The sequence below is a fragment of the Mustela nivalis genome (assembly GCF_964662115.1).
Source record: "Mustela nivalis genome assembly, chromosome: 17".
In the NCBI taxonomy this organism is placed as follows: Eukaryota; Metazoa; Chordata; class Mammalia; order Carnivora; family Mustelidae; genus Mustela; species Mustela nivalis.
Window position 1 is genome coordinate 41785818 of NC_139036.1, and position 23382 is coordinate 41809199.

General features: G+C 40.0%; 3 protein-coding genes and 1 pseudogene across 4 annotated transcripts in view; all 4 read right to left on the minus strand.

The window, feature by feature from the left end:
• LOC309851446 (uncharacterized protein) overlaps positions 1 to 23382 on the minus strand; it is a gene marked incomplete at both ends in the record, with an annotated part of 110077 nt that overhangs the window by 14450 nt on the left and 72245 nt on the right. The window contains 1 exon segment of the mRNA XM_082706766.1: positions 21703 to 22128. Within this exon segment, the coding sequence (XP_082562892.1) occupies positions 21703 to 22128 (426 nt within the window).
• On the minus strand, positions 1634 to 2378 carry LOC309852196 (uncharacterized protein; the record flags this gene model as incomplete). Its single annotated transcript, XM_082708494.1, has 1 exon — positions 1634 to 2378. The coding sequence occupies one exon, from the start codon at positions 2376 to 2378 to the stop codon at positions 1881 to 1883; it is 498 nt and encodes a 165-aa protein (XP_082564620.1). The 3' UTR covers positions 1634 to 1880.
• LOC309851199 (keratin, high-sulfur matrix protein, IIIA3A pseudogene) lies at positions 7883 to 8678 on the minus strand (annotated as a pseudogene). Its single transcript has one exon. The product of its transcript is annotated as a keratin, high-sulfur matrix protein, IIIA3A pseudogene (transcript).
• LOC309852197 (uncharacterized protein) lies at positions 14048 to 14542 on the minus strand (the record flags this gene model as incomplete). Its single annotated transcript, XM_082708495.1, has 1 exon — positions 14048 to 14542. The coding sequence occupies one exon, from the start codon at positions 14540 to 14542 to the stop codon at positions 14048 to 14050; it is 495 nt and encodes a 164-aa protein (XP_082564621.1).

The window sequence follows — 23382 nt, forward strand, 5'->3', positions numbered from 1 at the left end:
AAATTTTAACATGGAAAATATTGTCTTATGTTCTTAATTCTCAATTGTCTATTCAAATGGACAAAAATAATTATACCTGTAATTTAAAACTGCTAACAATTGAAACAAATTTTAATTGGGATATATCAAATTACACACCTTATTTAAGCAGTTGAGATGATCCCAAAGAGTTAAAATGCAAATCAGTGTTTAATAATTTGATCAGTTTAAAGGTATCAGAAAGTCCATCATATATACCATAGTGATATTCTCTTCTATATATAATAAAATACTTCTGAGTACAAATATTTGCTAATTATCTGCTTTACATCCATTTAGACTCTGATAGGTAGGTTTTTAAAAGCAGAGCATAATCATGAAAAAGGTTCAAATATTTTTCCCAAAATAGATACAGGTTTTAGACAGTACATTCCATTAAAAGGAAAATATATGTTCATTTTAAAATTATGTAAATAAAAATTACAAAGAAGAAACTGAGTATTATCCCCAGTTACTCTTATATTTTGTTGCATCATGTTTTAGATAATTTTTTAGGCATAAATATACCTAAACATGCAGAATACATTTTCCTTACAGAATAGTTGATTATGTTACAGCTTGTTTATTTCTGACTTAAAAATGACAAGATAATTGTACATGTTTCCTAGTAAGTTTACAATCTTCAACTATTTTTAACTACTTGACATTTCTTCTATATTTATATTGCTTGCAGTATGTACTATTTGACTTTTTTTCTTATTTATACTTCATCTCCCTAAATACATTGTAACTTCTTTGAAGCAAGAGCTCTCTTTATTCTTTCATATTCTCTCAGTGTGGTCGGCTCAGTGTCTTGTTCATAGTAGATATTTAACAATGTGTAGACTGACAGTGATTGATTAGTTTACTTGGAAAATGCCATTACTGCCCAGTTCCTGAGCATAAAGGTGAGAAGCCTTGAGAGCCAATGTCGATTCAGTACCCACAAGACTTGACACCCTGAATAACACTCAAAATGACTACCAGATCTGTAACACATAGAAAGGAATTATCCAAAACCACAGTTATTCTTGTCTATAAAAGACCAAAGAGTTACTCTGGGCAGAAGAACATGTCTCCTACCATACTGAGAGGAAGTGTTTGACTTTTAAGGGCTTAATGTCAGGGGGCATATGGTCTCCTGGAACTTTAATGGACATCAGTGATTATATTAATAAGAAACTTACTCTATCTTTCATTAGTCATTGCTCTCCAGCTTCACAAATGTGTTTGACCAGATGTTGCCTGAGGTTCTTTCCACCTCTAACACACTGGGTTTTCTAAGCTTGCCAACAGGTATCAGATCAGTGACTGAACCCTCATCAGCCTAGATGCAGCCTCCTTACCGGGTATTGTTCAAGGACATTTCCCAGATGTTTGGCATGTCTGGATTGTGAGCACATCTGACTCTCTCTGTGTGATGAAGATTTAGCTGTGTCCACTTTTCTCACTTGGTTACTGTGCCTTATAAATTCCACTTACAAGGATAATAAGGAAACTACCCAGACGGGTTATTTTAGAGAACAAGTTGAGAGGATTATTCTGCATCTTGCTTTGAATATCTGTGGACAAAACAGACAGAACCTACTAAAAGAAAGTATCACAAAGACCATGATTTCTATGCTGGAAATACTAAGTTTATTAGGAAACAGATGACATGATTGAGGAGTTAGACAGGGTTCCTGGGAGGACAGGGCACTCTTCATGAGTAGTCAGACTGAAAAAGGGGTTCAGCGCCTACTCCAAGCTAGGGTGAAGAGATACAAAACGGACTTCTCAGAAAAGGCGTGCTATTCTTTCATGAAGAACAGGATGGATGGACCCCATCTTCTACTGGGGACCATCAGTAATTGATGCACTGCTCAGCAGCAAGGGGAGGTCCTACAGGTGGTGCGGCAGGGAGCAGGCTGGCAGCAGGGGGGGCGGCAGCAGGGCGCCTGCACAGAGATGGGCTGGCAGCAGGTGGAGGCCCAGCAGCAGGGGCGGCAGACCACGGCCGTGCAGGACGTGGGGCAGCAGCTGATGGGGCGGCAGCAGCCCTCCTGCACGCCGCAGGGGTCACAGCAGACGGGGCGGCGGCAGGGCTCACAGATGGGGCGAGTGCAGCGGCAGGTGCAGGTCACAGGGCGGCACACGGTGGTCTGGCAGGACACAGGGCGGCAGCAGCAGGGGTCGCGGCAGCAGCAGGGCTGGCAGCAAGGCTGGCAGCAGGGTTGGCAACAAGGCTGGCAGCAGGGTTGGCAGCAAGGCTGGCAGCAAGGCTGGCAGCAGGGCTGGCAGCAGGGCTGACAACAGGGCTGGCAGCAACCTCCTCCACAGCCCGAGGAGGAGCAGGTGGAGCCGCAGCAGGATCCGGACATGGTGATATCTGGGGTTGGTTAGGGTTGGACTGGTGAGAGGATTTGGGTGTTGTCAGGTGTGAATATCTTTGTCTTACTCTTGGCCCTTTATATACCCTGGCCAGCTGCTGATGACCCCCAGGACACATGATCATTTCCTTGTTTGTGTTTATTTTTTCTGAAATGACACTGATAGTTTAGCAAGTTTCCTAGACACTTTTTTTTTAGGTGCTCAGGTACTCGTGAAAGACCATTTGCTTTCCTTATTTAATAGAGACCCATTATATTTTGCTATTTATGGTTCAAATATGAACTTAATGACCCTAACTTCAAAGTGTCCAATTATCTTTATAATTCAGTGATGTTTTGCCAATTGATGTTTTGATGACACAGAGTAGCTGTCATGCTCTTACTAATAGTGGAAGTGAATTCCCCAAGTTGTGAGTGTCTGTTTCCACTGCTAAGCTTCCTGGACAAAACAAGTTCAGGAAAATAATAAAGGACTGCTTCTCCCTCTGTATCTCAGTAAAAGAAGTTTTACTGTGTACTTCTGGGAGCTATAGGAATCCATCTTATCGTCTTGTCATCAGTGTGGTTTTTTTTCCCCCAATTTTTAAATTTTGGTAAAATACATATATAACATATACTTTTTAAGTGTACAGTTTAGTGATATGGTATATATTCATACTGCTGTGAACCATTAGCACCATCCATCTCTAGAGCTCTTAAAAAAGATGTAATTAAATAATTAGTTAAAAATTAATTAATGAGAGGGTGGTGGGCAGAGGGAGAGAGAGAGAGAACCCCAAGCAGACTTCACACTGAGAGCAGAGACTGAGGTGGGACCTGATCTCATGAGCCTGAGATCATGACTGAGTTGAAATCAAGAGTTAGATACTCAACTGACTGAGCCATCCAGGTGCCCCTAGAACTCTTTTCATCTTTCAGAACTAGAATTTTGTACCTATTAAACACTAACTCCCCACTGGGACATCTGGGTGGCTCGGTTAGTTAAGTAGCTACCTTTAGCTCAGGTCATGATCCCAGGGCCTGAGATCAAGTCCCGTATTATGCTCCTTGCTTGGTGCGGAGCCTGCTTCTCCCTCTGCAACTCCCCGTACTTGTGCGTGCTCTCTCTCTCTTTCTCTCTGACAAATAAAAAAAAAAATCTTTAAAAAAGCCAAACCAAAACAAAAAACCCCAGTAACTACCCATTGAAACCCTCTCCCCGGCCCCTGGCAACCACCACTGTACCATTTTTTTTTCTTAATTATTTCTTCACCCCAGCATCCCACAGTATTGGCTCCAACACTAGGGTGTCATGAGTGTGTGACTTTAGACAAGTCACTTATCTGGTTCCTTATGTACACAATGTACAATATAAACTCAGCCTCTGGTAATCCCTGTTCTATTCTCTGTTACTGTGACTTTGGCTTTTTTTTTTTTAATTTGTCTTAGATATGGGCTCATTATTTTCCATAGTCGTAGCTTTCCAAACCATGGAAAATTGCATTTTTTAAATCTTCACAATAATGTATCATTGAATTCTAACAACTATATTCTAAATATTGTGCTAAAACAAATACATGTATTAATTCTCACAATAATCCTATGAGATAGGTATTGTATTCCTCATTTTACACATAAGGAAGTAGAGAAGTGACTTGCCTAAGATCATACACCTACTAGGTTGGAGCCAGAACTTACTGCAAAAACATCTGTGGGAACATTATTTGTAAGCTGAAGAATGGAATATGGTTATCATATTCCCCTGCCATTAAGGAACATCTGTTTTATGTATGAATTTTAACAGTTAATTTATCTTTAAAATAGTTGGTATTTATGAAATGGCTAATTTTTAGAGTTATTTGAAAGGATTCTTATGTCTTTCCCATATCCTCAGGAATTCAAAGAATTATCTCCCACATAGCTTTCTAAAAATCCCACCTGGGTGGCTCAGTGGGTTAAATCTCTGCCTTTAGCTCAAGTCATAATTTCAGGGTCCTGGGATCGAGCCCTGCATTGAGCTCTCTGCTCAGCGAGGAGTCTGCTTCCCCCCCTCTCTCTGCCTGCCTCTCTGCTTACTTGTGATCTCTCTTTCTCTGTCAAATAAATAAATAAAATCTTTTAAAAAATTCCAAAACATACCCTAAGGAGATAGCATTAAAGTTGGACCTAACGAAGTGGTTATGAGGCACTATGAACAAAGCCACTGTTGAGAAGGTATAATTTACTCTACCCTTTAAATTTCTTCTAGCTGGACTAAAAACCAGATTGACATGTGACAGATTAAGAGGAGAAAATAAAATTTAATGGCATACTTATGGGGAATCCACACAGCCATGGAAATTCCAAAGACATTGAGGCAACATGATACTTACATGAGCTAAGGAGAGAGGTGGGGGTCTGGGGAGAAAGACCATTAGCTGGAAGGTGAGAGGAGATGTTTGGAAAACAAAGTTTGCCCTATTAGCAGATACGTGTCTTATATAAAGAGAAATCTTTATTAATAGATTTCTTCCTGGTAGAGGCAGGTATTTGCAGGGGAGGTAAAGAACATTTCCTGAATCTGCTGGGTTTTGATTGCTTTTAACTCAGGAAAATGTTTATGCCAAAGTGGCCCATTTTGGGGCAGACTGCCCTTGGCCCCTACACCACCATCTAGATGAAGGTTGCAGTCTGCCATCATAATAGAGCACCCAGGCAGTGATCCTGCCAAAAGTGGTCTCCAAGCCTGCTTTGTCATACCCTGTATCTTGTTCCCTTATCTCCCCATGCACTATGCCTGAGCACACTCCTGCTCCCAGAGCCAGCTGTGATTCTCAGTCATTTGGGACTGAGGAAAATCACTTCCCTCAGCCACTTTGTAGACTCTGTCTTTGGATTTGCTTGGTTCTGATCTTTTACTTTACAACTGATTCTGTTGTAGATCTGTGGCTGAAGGCTATGGTGCAAGCCTCCTTTCTGATCATTCTGCTTGCATAGTCTTGCAGGCTTACCCAGATCCACACCAACCACTGTGGTTGACCATGGCATGGAGTTACTATGAAAATAAGCACAGTTCAATAATGATGATAAGTTTGGGAGTACACAAAGAATTCTACATCTGAGAAACTAATGTAAGACAAGGAATTCTGTAGGAAGACAACAAAGAAAATTCTGAGAGGGGAGAATTTTTTAAATGGTGTCCAAGAATGTGTAGAAAGGCTCACAAGTCCAGTTTCTATATATCAGTAGATAGACCCTTACTAAAGAGAAGACTCTGTTGTGCGTGTAAATGTTTTGACTGCAATGGACTTCTTGTTGAGAAGTTTTTTTTTTTTTTTTACCATATTTCAAGAAAAACACTTCTTTCATAAGGTGGCTTATTTATTTTTATTAGAAGAATGTACATGTCCAGCATGAGGAGAGAATCAGTGAGGGATAGAGATGTTTTTCTCTTGCAACCCTGTAGAACTTATTCATTCCCTCCTTCAACAAATTCTGATTTTATCCTGTGTGCCAAGTATGGCACAGATCAGTGGGAATCCAGCAATGAAGAAAGTCATTTAAGTTCCAGACCTTCACAGAGCTTACCTGGCCTGCCTCATCTCTCTGGACAGGTAGATATGCCCAGTGTGGATTAATGTTTTACCACTTCAACTACTTGGGGATTGTTTTAATGGTAAAGTCATTTGGAGTTCTAAATGATGATGAACATTTTTTCATGTGTCTGATAGCCATTTGTATGTCTTGATTGGAGAAGTATCTGTTCATATCTTCTGCCCACTTTTTGATATGTTTGCCTGTTTCGTGTGGGTTGAGTTTGAGGAGTTCATTATAGATTCTGGATATCAACCTTTTGTCTGTACTGTCATTTGCAAATATCTTCTCCCATTCCGTGGGTTGCCTCTTTGTTTTTTTGACTGTTTCCTTTGCTGTGCAGAAGCTTTTGATTTTGATGAAGTCCCAAAAGTTTATTTTCGCTTTTGTTTCCTTTGCCTTTGGAGACATATCTTGAAAGAAGTTGCTGTGGCTGATATCGAAGAGATTACTGCCTATGTTCTCCTCTAGGATTCTGATGGATTCCTGTCTCACGTTGAGGTCTTTTATCCATTTTGAGTTTATCTTTGTGTACGGTGTAAGAGAATGGTCGAGTTTCATTCTTCTACATATAGCTGCCCAGTTTTTCCAGCACCATTTATTGAAGAGACTGTCTTTTTTCCACTGTATATTTTTTCCTGTTTTGTCGAAGATTAATTGACCATAGAGTTGAGGGTCCATATCTGGGCTCTCTACTCTGTTCCACTGGTCTATGTGTCTGTTTTTATGCCAGCACCATGCTGTCTTGGTGATCACAGCTTTGTAGTAAAGCTTGAAATCAGGTAACGTGATGCCCCCAGGTTTATTTTTGTTTTTCAACATTTCCTAGGGATTTGGGGTCTCTTCTGATTCCATACAAATCTTAGGATTATTTGCTCCAGCTCTTTGAAGAATACCGGTGGAATTTTGATTGGAATGGCATTAAAAGTATATATTGCTCTAGGAAGTATAGACATTTTAACAATGTTTATTCTTCTGATCCAAGAGCATGGAATGGTCTTCCATCTATTTGTGTCTTCTTCAGTTTCTTTCATGAGTGTTCTGTAGTTCCTCGAGTTCAGATCCTTTACCTCTTTGGTTAGGTTTATTCCCAGGTATCTTATGGTTCTTGGTGCTGTAGTAAATGGAATCGATTCCCTAGTTTCCCTTTCTGTATTTTCATTGTTAGTGTATAAGAAAGCCACTGATTTCTGCACATTGACTTTGTATCCTGCCACGTTGCTGAATTGCTGTATGAGTTCTAGTAGTTTGGGGGTGGAGTCTTTTGGGTTTTCCATATAAAGAATCATGTCATCTGCAAAGAGAGAGAGTTTGACTTCTTCATTGCCAATTTGGATACTTTTTATTTCTCTTTGTTGTCTGATTGCTGTTGCTAGGACTTCTAATACTATGTTGAACATGAATGGTGAAAGTAGAGTTCTACAGGAATGATTCCAGCTTCTTATCTCATTTTTCCAGCAGCAATGACTCTATTAGAATCAGAATTGGCCATAGTAGTACTGGAGGGGAGCTGTAGGACAGATGGGATAGTGTTTCTTCTAGCCTAGGCCTTCAGTGGTTCAGGATTCCCAGGTACCACTTATATTAATCACTGCACAGTTTTCTAAATCAGGCTATAAATGCAGCTCTAAATTAGTCTTCCTCCCCCTTATCACATGTGTGGGGATTACTCATTGGTCAAGTTCATGATCAGAGAAACATGTAGTCTCTCCATTTCCTCAGCATCACTACAAAACCTGTGGCTTGAGCTATAAAAGTACCTCACACCAAGAGGTTCTACATTATTTGAACTGCTATTGCACCTGAATTGTTCCTAAAGCTAAAAAAAAAAAGTCCCTGAAAAACCCTTCTTTCTTTGTTTTTTTTTCTGATTATGTATACCATACCATAACCTAAAAATAAGCTTTTGAAAATTAATAAACAATAAAGAGAAACCCATTTGCTTCCCAGAGATAAAATTTTTATTATTTTACCATGCAAACCCCCATCATAAATATAATGATATCCTGGAAAAGTATCCCATCTTATAATAGTAGAGATGTGATGATGAGTCAGTGGGGTAGAGCTCCATTCAAGAGGAACTTTGATCTTTGTTCACTAATTTTTTCAAGCCTAGAATTCAAATGGCGAAAGTTGGGATGTTTCTAAAGATTGTAGAAGAGAGGTGGGATTAACTGGTAATTATGTGGGAAAACGGATAGACAGCTACTGTTGAGTTAGTTGTTGAAGAGCATGTAGGTTGCAAAGGAATCTCTCATTTGATCCCTTGGGTTGGGAAAAGTTTTTACGTTTCTCAACACTTGGGAATGTTTCTCAGTGGGCTATTCAGCAGCAGGGGGAGGTCCTGCAGGTGGTGCGGCAGGGAGCAGGCTGGCAGCAGGGGGGGCGGCAGCAGGGCGCCTGCACAGAGATGGGCTGGCAGCAGGTGGAGGCCCAGCAGCAGGGGCGGCAGACCACGGCCGTGCAGGACGTGGGACAGCAGCTGATGGGGCGGCAGCAGCCCTCCTGCACGCCGCAGGGGTCACAGCAGACGGGGCGGCGGCAGGGCTCACAGATGGGGCGAGTGCAGCGGCAGGTGCAGGTCACGGGGCGGCACACGGTGGTCTGGCAGGACACAGGGCGGCAGCAGCAGGGGTCGCGGCAGCAGCAGGGCTGGCAGCAAGGCTGGCAGCAGGGCTGGCAGCAGCCTCCCCCACAGCCCGAGGAGGAGCAGGTGGAGCCGCAGCAGGATCCGGACATGGTGATGTCTGAGGTTGTTTAGGGTTGGACTGGTGAGAGGATTCGGGTGTTGTCAGGTGTGAATGTCTCTGTCCCTTCCTGGGCCCTTTATATACCCTGGCCAGCTGCTGATGACCCCCAGGACATAGCTCATTTCCTGGAGTTGTGGTTGCCCATTGACCTCTAGATTGGTGGATTCAATTGCTGAGGCAGCAATTCCAACATCATGGAAAGATGCTTTCCTTTCTGCCTGTCTGCTTTCTTCCTCATTGAAATGAATACTTGGTAATTTATATCATCCAAAAAATTGCTCATGGAATAACCAATCCTTCCATACCATGTCACATGACCAGTTGACATGTCTTATGACAAGTTGACATGTCACATGACAAGATGAAAGTTTGTAGAACCCAGTGTTGCCACCATCCTACTTTCTTCTTGTTCGTCTTATTCACCACCCGTGACTAAGTATGTGACTGTAGGGTTCACGAGGTCATATACCTGGTTTCTAATTGATATTGAGATGAAGTAAGAATTTCTGAAAAACCAGGATGACTCATGGAAGGAGACATGTACTGATTCTGCTATGGGAAGAATGGTCCAGTGCTTCTGGGAAATAGAATAGTGCTTCACCTTGTTTTTAAGGAAATAGTCACGAGAGCTACTGGAATGACTCTAGTTTGCCTATAAATCTGAGTCACTACTGAGACTCTTTCTGTGTAAGCAACAGCATCCTATTTGGGAGTGGAGAGGGAAAGGAATAAAAGGAAATTCTAAGTAGTTTCTCATCACACAGTGATTACAGATCTTAGGATGGCGAGACAAAGGCACATAAAGCAATGAAAGGAGAAGACTTTTCATGCGGCAAAAAGGTCAAACTAAGTGATGACTTTTTTGTGCATTTTGTGCATTTTGAATGCCCCTCCTTGAGTATGGTCTTAGAGTTAAAATTGGGATTACTCTTTCTTTCTAGGTGTGACCATAAGAGCACTTGTATTGAGTTCTTCAAAACAGATTGAAGATATTTGTAAAGGAGCCAATTATCTTTCTGTGGTAGATACTTTGGTTTCTTGGCTGAGGGTTTGATTGCTTATGAAGTGTGAAATTGGCTTCAGGAAAAACAAAGGGAGCCACATGTACTGATGACTGATAAAATAGCTTTGTCTTTTCAAACCATAAGAGACTCTTAATCTCACAAAACAAACTGAAGGCTGCTGGAGGATTGGGGGAGAGAGATAGGGTGGCTGGGCATTGGGAAGGGTATGTGAAAGGGTGAGTGCTGTGAAATGTGTAAGCCTGATGATTCACAGACCTGTACCCCTGGGCAAATAATACATTATAGGTTAATAAAAAATATATTTTAAAAAGCTTTGTCTTTTTAAATCATAGTTAAGTAAAGTGAAAATGTAGAAAATAAATTTATAGTTAAAAGGGAGGTTAAGGATGATATCCTCAAAGGCTTGCTGATGACTCTCAGACCAAATTTGTCTCCACAAAGTGTTTGCTAGATCATGTTTTATACATTCGTTGGCCTGCCATAGTCCTGGTCGTTGAAGGCCTTTGAGTTTGTGACTGATCATATTCCTTCACAGTTCTTGAGGGGCCTGATATGTGAAATGATTTCTCTAAAGTCATGCAGATAAAAGAATGGCAAAGTGTTGACAACACTGTGATCTTCTGATGACCGTAAACAGTGTTGAATGACCCCTAGTTTTTTCCAGCTGAGTTATTTCAGACTAGTGAACAGGTAGTCATAGTTACCAAAACTTCTATCCCATCTAGTGAAGTAAAGTGGGAACTTGTTGATTTATGATTTAGAGTATTGTTATTTTGGCCTAGAATATATACAGCAATTCAAATAGTAGGAATTAGAAGATGTCTGTAAGCTCACTGCATTTGTTAATTAACAGAAAGGACAGAACACTAAGAAATTCTGTGTCCTGAAATCACAGACTGTCAGAAACTTTGCAGTTTTAAGCCACATCATTAAGAGTGGAAGGTCCCACTATTTCTGGGACAGGATCTTAGTCACCTTAACACAGAGAAGCAGCCTCAATATCCAACCCAAAGGCAGAGTTTCAGATAAGAGGTTTTAAGGTACGATAGTTCTCATTTATCTTAACTATGTAGTTTTCAGGGAAAGAGGACCTAAGTTCCATCACAACCCAGTCCTGATGTTAATACTTCTGTTCAAACCTCTGTTTTGCTTTGAGCCCATTAAAATACCATTTCATATAATTTTATGTAAACTCTATGTTCTTCAAAAATCCTATTTAAAAAAAAAAAAAGCTTTTCCTTTGTTGGGTGGGATGCCCCTGGTCCCCTGTGTTGCGTAGTTTCCTTTGCTGTAGCACATAAATAAGCCTAAGCTTGTTGGTCAAGAGATTGTCCCTCATCTTTACCACGTGAGCTTTTTTAGTCCTATTATTTGAACTCCAGATGGAGTTCCCACCAGAGTGGGAACAAGTAAATGTTAACTATGGTGGTGATAAATTGTGAGATTTTGTGGTTGGATTGAAAAAGTATGCAGTGTTGGTAACTTTTTCTGATGGTGAACCATGCCTCCTCCTCCATAGTTGCATGAGTTGGGATTTGTTAGGAACTGGCCACTGGATGTTAGGAAGGTTTTTAAATTCTGAAAACAGAATATGCAATCCCTGTTCTCCAAAATGATCTTTGAAATACCATCCAATCATCAGAGTCAGAGATGGAGATGGGAAAGAGTGAGGGAGAAAGGGCAGGAAGAGGAGAGGGAAGGCAAAGAGGGATTCAGATGCTTCCTCCCTCACCTAGCAGTTGTGTGGCTTAGAGCTGATACCCGTCTCTCTGCCAGCACATTTCCTCAGTTGTAGAAGGGGAAAGGTCATCTGTCCCTAATGTTCTTCATATGCCAGGTTTGTCATGAAATCTGTACAACATGGAAGACAAAAGAAATGGATATCATTCATTGAAAAGAGAATGTTTTAGATGGAAAAATTCTAGATGATCAAGGGGTGGGTGTGATTTTTTTCTGGAATTTAACAAATAAATATCTTATTTATTTATTGGGTCAGTCAAGTGTCTGAGTTCAAGATTGTGAGTTCAAGCCCTGTGTTGGACTCCATGCTGGGTATGGAGCGTACTTTAAAAAAAAAAAAAAATTTTCTGCCTAATAAATACCATTTGCCCAAAGCCAGGGAAGACTAACCCAAGTAATTTTTTAGAGTTTACTACAGTCTGAGTTGTTTAATTCCTTTGGGCGCTTCAGGGTGAAAGGAAAATTCCATCAGATGCATGTATTCTCCCCAGCTCTCCTTGCTTCTGATGCTAAACACTTATTCTTTTTTTTAAAATTAATTTATTTATTTTCAGCATAACAGTATTCATTATTTTTTCACCACACCCAGTGCTCTATGCAATCCGTGCCCTCTATAATACCCACCACCTGGTACCCCGACCTCCCACCCCCCGCCCCTTCAAACCCCTCAGATTGTTTTTCAGAGCCATAGTCTCTCATGGTTCACCTTCCCTTCCAATTTACCCCAACTCCCTTCTCCTCTCTAACTCCCCATGTCCTCCATGCTATTTGTTATGCTCCACAAATAAGTGAAACCATATGATACTTGACTCTCTCTGCTTGACTTACTTCACTCAGCATAATCTCTTCGAGTCCCATCCATGTTGCTACAAAAGTTGGGTATTCGTCCTTTCTGATGGAGGCACAATACTCCATAGTGTATATGGACCACATTTTCCTTATCCATTCATCCGTTGAAGGGCATCTTGGTTCTCTCCATAGTTTGGCGACCATTGCTGCTATTGCTGCTATAAACGTATTCATACAGCTTGTAATCTAGGGGCTCTTTCCTGTGGATTAGCCAATCTACTTTTGTAGAGCATTTTCATTTTGAGATGGCCTCAATCTGATGATAATTTTTTTTTGCCCTCTTTTCTTATACTTAGGAAATCTTAGGAATATGTTTTATTAGGAAATTTATTAGGAAATTAGGAAATCTGTTTCTGCCAGTGGATGTGGACTGTCTTGAAAAAACAAAAAGGCTTCCCCTCAATCTTCTCCCACTCTCAGTGACATAATATGTAATAAATAGCACATCTTTTGAGCCCATTTGATACAGTGATATTCAGATGTGCAACAAGGAATATCAGTGGATGGTACTGAGTAAATACTGTGTGGCAAGCACTTTACATGCATAAGGTCATTGAACTTTCCCAGCAACCTACAATGGCAAGGATTAACCTTATCATTTGGCAGAAGAGGAAACCTGAGGGTCAGAGAAGTTAAGTTATACTGATGCTGAATATTCTGTTTTAAGTAGAATATCTGCCTTTTAGAATTCTTGTCATGAAGACAATTACCTTCTAATTTTGTTTGATTCAACAAATAGAAATCAAGTACCAACCATATTCTAAACATTGAGCTCCATACTGAAAGCAAGAATAAATAAATTGTGGTCCCTTCTTTGGAGACAGAGAAATGGACGATCTCAATATGATGCTATATGGGGAGGGAAGTAAGCATAGGATGCTATTGGCATGTTAGGGGCACCTAACCCAACCTCTCTGTGTGTATGCACGTGTGTGTGGGTGTGTTTCTGTGATGGAGGGGTTGGGGCAGGGCTGTTACAAAAGGCTGAGCTGAATCTTTGAAATGGCTCAGTGTTAGGTAGGTGAAGAAAGTGAAGGGCTGGGGTAGGTGGAAAAAAATATTCCAGATAAATGAAAGAATATGACAAAAGCAAAGACCTACGGAACTGCATGGTATGTGCCACTTACTGTGAGTTTAGTGTTACTTGCAGTGAAACTTGGTGGGGGGTGTTGAGACATGAACCTGGACATGTGGGCAGTGGACAGACCCTGGAGGACCCTGTGTGCACAGATTTCCTATCCACGTAAGCAGTCTGAGGACTAGCCCAGCCATCCTGTACCACCTTCCGAGATTCATACCAGGATTCCTAGCACCTTTCCCTTTCCTCTCCTGTCTTCCTCACCTTCTTTGTTTTGTCTTCCTTCTTCCTGTTCCTTGTCTGATCATCTACATACACTAATAAACATTGGACTACTGAATGAATCAGAGAGCAGGGAAGTTTACAAGAAAACTTAGTTTATTGAAAACAAGCAAGCAGCACCTTACAAAAGATGGCGGGGAGGGTTTGAGCAGTCCTCAGAGTTCAGGATGGGTTTGCAGAGTCTACTCTGAGGGGTTTTGAAGAGAGATTTACCACCCATAGTGTCTTCTGCTGTTGTGGACATTTGCTTGTATATCCAAATGGTAGGATGTAAAAATGACTATTGTCACCTTATGAAAAATACCTATTTTTCTTTCTACTTTCTTAAAATGCAGAATAGGTGTTCAGGCTCCAGTGTGTTGCTCTGTGGGGATAGTGGGAATCTCAGCAGCAGGGGGAGGTCCTGCAGGTGGTGCGGCAGGGGGCAGGCTGGCAGCAGGGGGGGCGGCAGCAGGGCGCCTGCACAGAGATGAGCTGGCAGCAGGTGGAGGCCCAGCAGCAGGGGCGGCAGACCACGGCCGTGCAGGACGTGGGGCAGCAGCTGATGGGGCGGCAGCAGCCCTCCTGCACACCACAGGGGTCACAGCAGACGGGGTAGTGGCAGACCACGGTTGTGCAGGACGTGGGGCAGCAGCTGATGGGGCGGCAGCAGCCCTCCTGCAGGCCACAGGGGTCACAGCAGACTGGGCGGCGGCAGGGCTCACAGATGGGGCGAGTGCAGCGGCAGGTACAGGTCACGGGGCGGCACACGGTGGTCTGGCAGGACACGGGGCGGCAGCAGCAGGGGTCGCGGCAGCAGCAGGGCTGGCAGCAGGGCTGGCAGCAGCCTCCCCCACAGCCTGAGGAGGAGCAGCAGGAGCCACAGCAGGAGCCAGACATGGTGATGTCTGGGGTTGTTTAGGGTTGGACTGATGAGAGGATTTGGGTATTGTCAGGTGTGAATGTCTTTGTCCTGCTCTGGGCCCTTTATATACCCTGGCCTGCTGCTGCTGACCCCCACGACACATGATCATTTCTTAATCTTCTGGCCAGTTAAGTGAGGATTTAGCATTGAGTAAATGATGTTTTTTAAATCTTCACCTTATACACACCTATGCACACAACCACAAACATTCCTTTGTTTTCCATATTGTTTATTCTTACCAAATGTAGACATTGGATTCAATTCTGATGAATTTTTCTTTGAAATATTCCTAACTCATGGAAGAGAAAAGAGTGTGTTTTCTAAACCAGAATAGTATCTACTCACTCTTCCTTTAGCCGACATTTTATTGCTGGACTTCAAAGACTCACATAATTACCACCCAAACAGTGACTTGCCATATTTACACCTGTGGTCCTAACAGTAACAGGTTAAATAGCAACACTCTTGTGCAGGCTGGTAGATATCTGCTTCCTGGATGTCTCCTTTCATGACTCACCGAGGGGCAGATTTGTGGTTTTCAGGTGAGGAGAGACTACATTGTATCCTGCACCCCTGCCACCCTGGTTTAGTCACTCTTCCCTTGTAGGGCCTGGGCTGTTCTGCCCTGGTTGTTGTCTCCCCCATTCACCTGTAATGCCCTCTCCTCCTTCCAGACCAAACTCTACCTTGGCTGTAAAATTTTCATCAAGGATCTGTTGCAGTTTTTACCTTTGTAATTTATTCAGGATTAATCGTTATATGTGTAGATTCTGGGAAAGGACTGTAGACAACATATAGCTCTATCCCCTCATCTTAAAGGAGAGGTCATGTGGGTTCACCATAGTCACTCAGTGGGTCTAGGTCTCCTCATTCCTCAGTAAGCAGCCTCTACTATGAGTTTTATGTTTATCAGGTTAGTAGACCATAGTCTTCAGACAGGAGAGAGAACATCCCAAGTATTCCCCCATTTTTTATCTCAAGTCTTAAGTAAGCATTATTAAAAGTGATGCTGGAAAAAAGTTAGGAAAAAGTGTCTTGTTCCAATGAGAGATAATCCAAAAGGGCCCTAGGACTTGTTTGCAGGGTCATATGTGCACTAGTGCAGAGGTTTCTCTCTGAGGAGGGATCAACAGAGCTTGGCTTATTGGTGGGTGGAGATGTGGGGGGGGGGGTTGCCTGTTCTGAGATGTTCTAAGTGTAGATTGTTCCCTTTGGTAACACATTGTGGCACTGTGAGATAATGCGCTTGTCTAATTCCTTTTATTGTTTTTTAATTTATCCTTCACCCCATTTCTACCCTTTGTGATGAGTTCCATAAATTTGCCTCTTACTTGTGAAGTAGAGATGTACTTTTCCTTTGGATTTGAGGTGAAAAAAAAAAAAAGCATCCTTTTCCACTTACTTTCTGTGAGCACTAAATGACAGAAAGGGCTAGGAGCTTGCAAACCACCAATCAGATGTCCTAAAATTAGTACCTTGAGCTTTTAAAGGGAGAGGCTTCCTATTGTTTTCATGGGGGGATTAGTTTTGTTTTGGCTTCAGTGATATCATGGACGATATCATAGTTTTGAATTATATTAAATTCTCTAAATCTCTTCATCCCAAGATTCTCTCTTGGTTCCTTTACAGTATTTGTTGATTTTTCATGTGCGGGTGCAGACTAAGTAATTCTCTGAGATAATGTGGCTGGAATTACATGCAAGCTAGTTTCTTGTTGCCACCATGGTTGAGTTAGTCAGCTGTGATGCATAACAAGCAACCACAAACTCTCAGAATGTACAATAACAAGTATTTATTTCTTGGTCATATGTCTGCAGGTCAGTTGTGTTTTGTCTGATTAAGGCTGGTCTTGGCTTCTGGCAGTGGGTTGGTTTGGGACTTCCTTTTGAATTAGAGTTGCCAGATTTAGCAAATAAAAATGTAGATGCCAAGTTAAAATTGGAATTATCTTTAGCATAATAAATCTTCAGCATAAGTTTGTCTGAGTATGCATGAGGCATACTTATATTAAAAATTTGTTCGTTATAGAGGGCACGTATTGCATGGAGCACTGAGTATGGGGCATAAACAATGAATTCTGGAACAATGAAAAGAAATTTAAAAAATAAAAATTAAAAAAAAATTGTTATTTATCTGAAATTAAAATTTGATGCGGTGTCCGGTATTTTAATTGGAAGCCCTGGTTCTGATGGCATAAGCACATGGGAGCAATGCAGTCCTGCATATTTTTTAAGTCTTTGCATGGATCATGTCCTCTAACCTCTCATTGGCCAAACAAGTCACGTGGTGGAGTTCAATTCACAGGGTGGGAGAGTGGGAGAAGAGGATACTTCTCCCAAAGGGGTAGGAAGGGGAAGAGAGCAAACATTAATGAAGAATAATCTAATCTGTCAGAACAGCAAATCAATTATTTTGGGAATCTTTGTTGTAAAGCTTGGATAAAGACGTTTAGAAAGTCAAATTAGATGTTCACTGCATTTCCATTCATTTGAGTAACTTTTATTTATCTTCCTCCTTCTCTTCCTGGTCAACCAGGAAATGTCATTGACTTAAAAAGGGACTTCCTGATCTACATATTTAAAGCAATCCCTATCAAAATACCAGTAGCATTTTTTACAAATTAGAACAAACAATCCCAAAATTTGTATGGAACCACAGAGGATCCCAAATAGCCAAAGCAATCTTGAAAAAGAAAAGCAAAGCTGGAGACATCAAAATTTCAGATTCAAGTTATATTGCAAACATGTAGTAATCAAAACACTGTGGTACTGGCACAAAATAGACAGATAGGTCGATGGAACAGACTAGGAAATCCAGAAATGAGCCCACAACTGTATGGTCAAGTAATATTCAACAAAGCAGGAAAGAATATTCAATGCAAGAAAGACAGTTTCTTCAACAAATGGTGTTGGGAAAATTGGAGAGCAACATGCAGAAGAAAGAAACACTATACACACACAAAAAATCAAAATGAGTGTGAACCTAAACCCATAAAAAATCTTAAGAGGACAGCACAGGCGGGAATGTCTTTGACATTTGCCATAGCAAATTTTTTCTAGATAGGTCTCCTGAGGGAAAGGCAATAAAGCAAAAATAATCTATCAGGATTACATCATAATCAAAAGTGCCTGGATAGCCAAGGAAACAGTGGACAAAACTAAAAGGCAGCCTGTGAGGTGGGAGAAGAAATATTTCTGATAGGGGAAAAATTCCTTTACTTTCCTTTTCAGCATTCGTTTGGCTAATCTTGGACCTTTTCTTTTCTATATGCATTTAGAAACCGTTATACTCTGTTTAAAAACCTCATTGGAACTTTGATCCAATTAATAGCATTAAATTTATTGATTCAACTAGGAAGAATTGACATATTTGTGATATTAAATCTTCCCAGTAATAAACCTGATATTAACTCTTCATTTACATATAGATTTCCAAAGAATATTTCAAACTTTTCTTCATAAACATTGCACAATTTTTTAGGCTTATTTTGAGGCATTTAATAATATTTGTAGCTATTTTTAATGAAATCTTCCTTCCTATTAAATTAGAATTACTAACTGACTCTTGCAAGTTATAAAAATGTTATTGGGTATTTTTATTTAATTAATTAATTAATTTGGTCAGAACTCTATATACTGACTTCTCTGAACTCTTCAGTACAAGTTTGTGGGTTTTCTTGGATTTCCTATGTTGACAACAGTATTGTCTACAAATACCAACATTTTTTTTTTTTTTTTTTTTTTTTTTTTTTGGTAACACTCTTTTCTAATTGGATTGCATTGGCTAGGATCTCAAATACAACAATGAATGCTAGGGAGTGATATGAATTATCTTTGTCTTATTCTAAACTTTAGTAGAATACTTTTCATTTGTTAATATGTTTTTTATGAAGTTTTAATAAATAGCATTCATTAGGATAAAAATGTCCTCTTTTAGCGCTGTTTTGCTTAGAGTATTTTAAATAGTAAATGACTATTGTTATGGCCAATGTTATGTGTCAACTTAACTGGGCCATAGGATGCCCAGACATTTGGACAAACATTATTCTGGGTATGTCTGTGAAAGTGTTTCTTGGTAAGATTAATATTCAAACCATTAGACTGAATAAAGCAGATTGCCCTCTCCAATGTGAGTAGACCTCATCCAATCAACTTAAGGTCTGAATAGAACAAAAAGGCTGACGTCTCCCCACTTAGATTAAAAAGGAACTCCTCCTGTCTTACTCCCTTGACATTAGTCTTTTCCTGAGACATTGGTTCTTCTTGGGTCTTGAGCCTGCTGGCTTTTGAATTGGAATTATACCATCAGCTCTTCTGTCTCCAGCTTATTGAATGCAGATCTTGGGACTTCTCAAATTCTGTAATCACATAAGCCAATTCCTTAAAATAAATCCCTATATTTATATCTATGTCTACATATATATATATATATAGAGAGAGAGAGAGAGAGAGAGAGAGATTTATTTTATATCTATCTATATAGGGAGAGTGTGTGTGTGTGTGTGTGTGTGTGTTGGTTTATGTATATGAATGTGTGTCTATATCTATTTATCTATCTCCTATTGGTTCTGTTTCTCTGGAGAACCCTGAATAATACATTTATATATTATTGAATATAATATATATTAATGATATAACAGCTATTGATATAATCCTGAAGTTTTCCCCCTTTAATGTAGTAGTATCAACAAGCTTATTTAAATATTTTCTAATTTTGAAGCATTCCTGAATGTGTAGGAAACTGTGGTTGGTTATGATATGTTATTCTTTTTATATATTGCTAAATTTCATTTACTAGTATTTATGGGAATTTTGCATCTATGATCTTCAATAATATAGGCCTATAATTTTCCTTTATCACATTGTTCTTGTATGTTTTTAATATTATTGTTTTACTAAAAATGGGAAGATTTTCCTTTCTTCTGTTCTTTTTCCTCGTTGGAGTGGGAGAGAACTTTAAGGCTTAATAAACTTACTAATGAATCAACATGGGTCTGGCTTTTTAGTATCAATATATGTAGAGGATAGATTTTGCATCATAGGTATAGTTTCTTTAATGGTTATTGGCTTATTTATGTTTTGTATATCTTCTGGAATTACCTTTATATTTTTCTAGACAAGTCAATTCAATCATAATTTTCAAATATATTGGTATAAACTTATATGTAACGTGCTAGTATGTTTTTAAAAAATTTCTACTCTTTTGGGAGCTGATTATTCCCCTTTACAAACATAATGGTATTTGTCCATCTTTCAGTCATCTTCTTTCTCTCCCTTTCTCTCTCTTTGACAAGTTTTACCAGATTTTTCCATTAGTTTTTTAATCTTTGTTTATATAATTACTCATTAAACTTTTCATTTTTTATTCATGTAATTTTGCTAAGCTTTTCATTTAAAAATATGTTACTAATGTTTAAATTTGTCATTATAACCCTCTTTCTACATTGGGTTTACTGGTTAGTGAGGATATAATAGAAGGGGGATATCCTAATGTGTGATTCTAAAGCATGTCTTCAAGAAGGAGGACCGAGGACCATGTGTGCATTATTGGTAGGGATGTAAATTGGTGAAGCTATTCTGGGAAACAATATGGAGGTTCCTCAAAAAATTAAAGATAGCACTGCCATATAATTCAGCAATTTCACTCCTGGGTATTCATCCAAAGAAAAGCAAAATATTAATTAAAAAATATGCATCCCTATGTTCACTGTAGCATTATTTACAATAGCTAAGATACAGAAACAACCTAAATGTACATCAATGGATGAATAGATAAAGAATATGTGGTATATATACACAGTGGAATTTTATTCAGCCATAAAGAATAAAATCTTTCCATTTGCAACAACATAGATGGATCTTGAGGATATTATTCTAAGTGAAATAAGTCAGACAAAGACTAATACTATATGATTTCGCTTATATGTGGAATCTAAGCAAATGAATAAACAAAAAAAACCTCATAGATGCAGAGAACAGATTGGCTGTTGCCAGGGAGCAGTGGGGATAAGGAATGGGGAAACTGGGTAAAGGTGCTTAAGAGGTATACACTTCCAGTTATAAAATAAATAAGTCATGGGGATGTAATGTTAGCATGGTGACTGTAGTCAGTATTATTGTGTCACATACCTGAAAGTTGCTAAAAGAAAGAATTTTAAAGTTTTCATTACAAGGAAAATATTTTTGTAACTTTGTATGGTGACAGATAGTAGCTAGACTTAATGTGGTAATCGTTTCTTAGAGTATAAAAATATCAAATTATTATGGTGTATACCTGAAGGATATAATGTTATATGTCAATTATAGCTCAATAAAAATTAAAATTTATAAATAAGAGGTAAGGACATGAATTAAATCTGTCCTTATGTGTATGTGCACATGTACTGCTTTTGTTCCAGTATCTTAAATTATATATATTTGAAATATCACTTATTCTCAAAGTGGTTTCAACATGAGTGTTTTCCTGTATCATCATGTAAAATATAGTTGCCTAGTTACTGAGTAAAATGATCATGAATACAATAGAGAACAATGCCGATGAATTTTTATGTGTAGAAAAGTTTATTAGAAAGCAGAGAAGCAAAAAAAAAAAACACAAAAAATTCACTCTTTTAGAAATACATAATTGGACCCCCAAGTCTAAGTGTATAACTGAATCCCAGGTCAGAGGGTATCAAGTCAGTACTGCATAGGTATTACAGATAATATTTACTTTGTTAAGAAGGATAATTTAGAGCTCCATAGTGATAAGAAAGAAAGAGAAATTTAGAGGAGTGGGATGATTTTTTAGCTGATGGATTACAAAGTAATATCCATATTTGGCACTAGTATTGAAAGGAAAAGATAATAATGGAAGAGCTTAACATGAACCAGAATGTGCTCACAGAGTCAGTGGGTTGGGTTCATTGGAATCATGAGGCTCAACCTGTGAATGAGGTCAACCAGACTCTATCTGTCCTAATGCTCAGCACAAAAGGAGAAGGGTCTACATCTGTAGGGCAGAGGTAAGCAGAGATCGTAGTCAGAGGGCAGGGGGCTCAGCAGCAAGAGGAGGCACAGCACATGGGGCGGGGGCAGGTGGAGATGACACAGGTGGGGCGATAGCAGGTGGTGTGGCAGGAGACCTGGCCACAGACTGGGCGCAGGCAGCAGGAGGGGCAGCAGCAGGAGGGGCGGCAGCAGCTGGAGCCACAGCAGCTGGATCCACAGCAGGAGGGGCGGCAGCAGCTAGAAATGCAGCAGGAGGGGCGGCAGCAGCTAGTGCCACAGCAGCTGGAGCCACCACAGCTGGATCCACAGCAGGAGGGGTGGCAGCAGCTAGAAATGCAGCAGGAGGGGCGGCAGCAGCTAGAAATGCAGCAGGAGGGGCGGCAGCAGCTAGTGCCACAGCAGCTGGAGCCACCACAGCTGGATCCACAGCAGGAGGGGCGGCAGCAGCTAGGCCTGCAGCAGCTGGAACCACAGCAGGAGGGCTGGCAGCAGCTGGACACACAGCAAGTGGGGCGGCAGCAGGTGGTCCTACAGCAGGTGGTCTGGCAACAGCTGGGGCAGCAGCAGGTCTCCTGGCCACAGCCCTGGTCAGAGCAGGAGCCACAACAGGAGTTGACCATGGTGATAGAGGTTAGAGGTTCTGGGTGGGTTTCCAGAAGAATGAAGTTCTCAAGTGTGATCTTTCCCTGCCCTATGTCACTTTTATACCCTGCTGAGGGCTACTATGACCATGTGCAGGACTCTTCTTGTTTATCCTAATAGAAAAAGCAGTTAGCTTTAGTAAATTAGATAATTATGTTTATTTGGTAAACATTCCTATATATAGAAAAGGCTCCATTTCCTTTTCCTGTTGTACTGTGAGCTATCTGATTTGGTTAAAACCATGTAAATCAGCTTCCATATCTCTTCCCTTGCCTACTGTGTCTTCCAAACAAGACACATAGCATTGTTTCACTGGATTTCACAAGTATTAAATCTTCATTTATGTATTTAACTCCAGGATAGTATGTTGAGAGTGGATTTTATGATGACTAAATGTGCTGTTAAAGAGGTTAGCAACCAGTCATATAAAAAATGCTGGTAGGAAAATAGGGTGAAAGAGCCATCTTGGAGGAGGGGGGGCAGTCCCTTGTGTGCAGTAGGGAATATGGTGATTCCTTTAGATTTTATGGATGGCCAGTAAGGTATAAAGGATCTTAACGAAGTTCCTATCTGTTTTGTCTTACTCAGTTATTCAGTTTGAAAATCATAACGCAATGATTCATTGCTATTGAATAGTAAAAAAACCCACTGGCATGAATAGGTCCTTTTAAAAATTATTAAATTATTATGGACATGTTCTTCAGAAATAGGGCATCATAAAGGAGTATTTTTTCTCTTATTTTCATGGATGAACATACCCAATAGAATATGCATATTGAATATTTTCTTGTATTCTGAGCTTTTGTCTCTCAAAAAGTTATGTTTGAGATATTTTGCTTTTGTGAATGAGGTCTAAAAGATGAAGCTTTAATCTGTGTTCTATAGGCATTGAATAAGACAAGACACATATGTAGGGGTTTGGCAAGCATGTAGAACATAGTATGATAAATAACAATTATGTCTTTAAATCTGTACACTTATGAAATATGAGATAATACTAATAGTTACTATTTTTGAGTGCTTATTGTGTGTCAGGAATTTTCTGAGTCTTTAATTGTTATCTTGTTTATGCTTCGTAAGGTCTCTAAGAGGTGGTCACAATTTTTCTTAATTCCTCAGACATGAAGTAATTGAGGTTCAGATAGATTGAAATCATATAGTCAATAGAGAAGATGGTTTTTTCT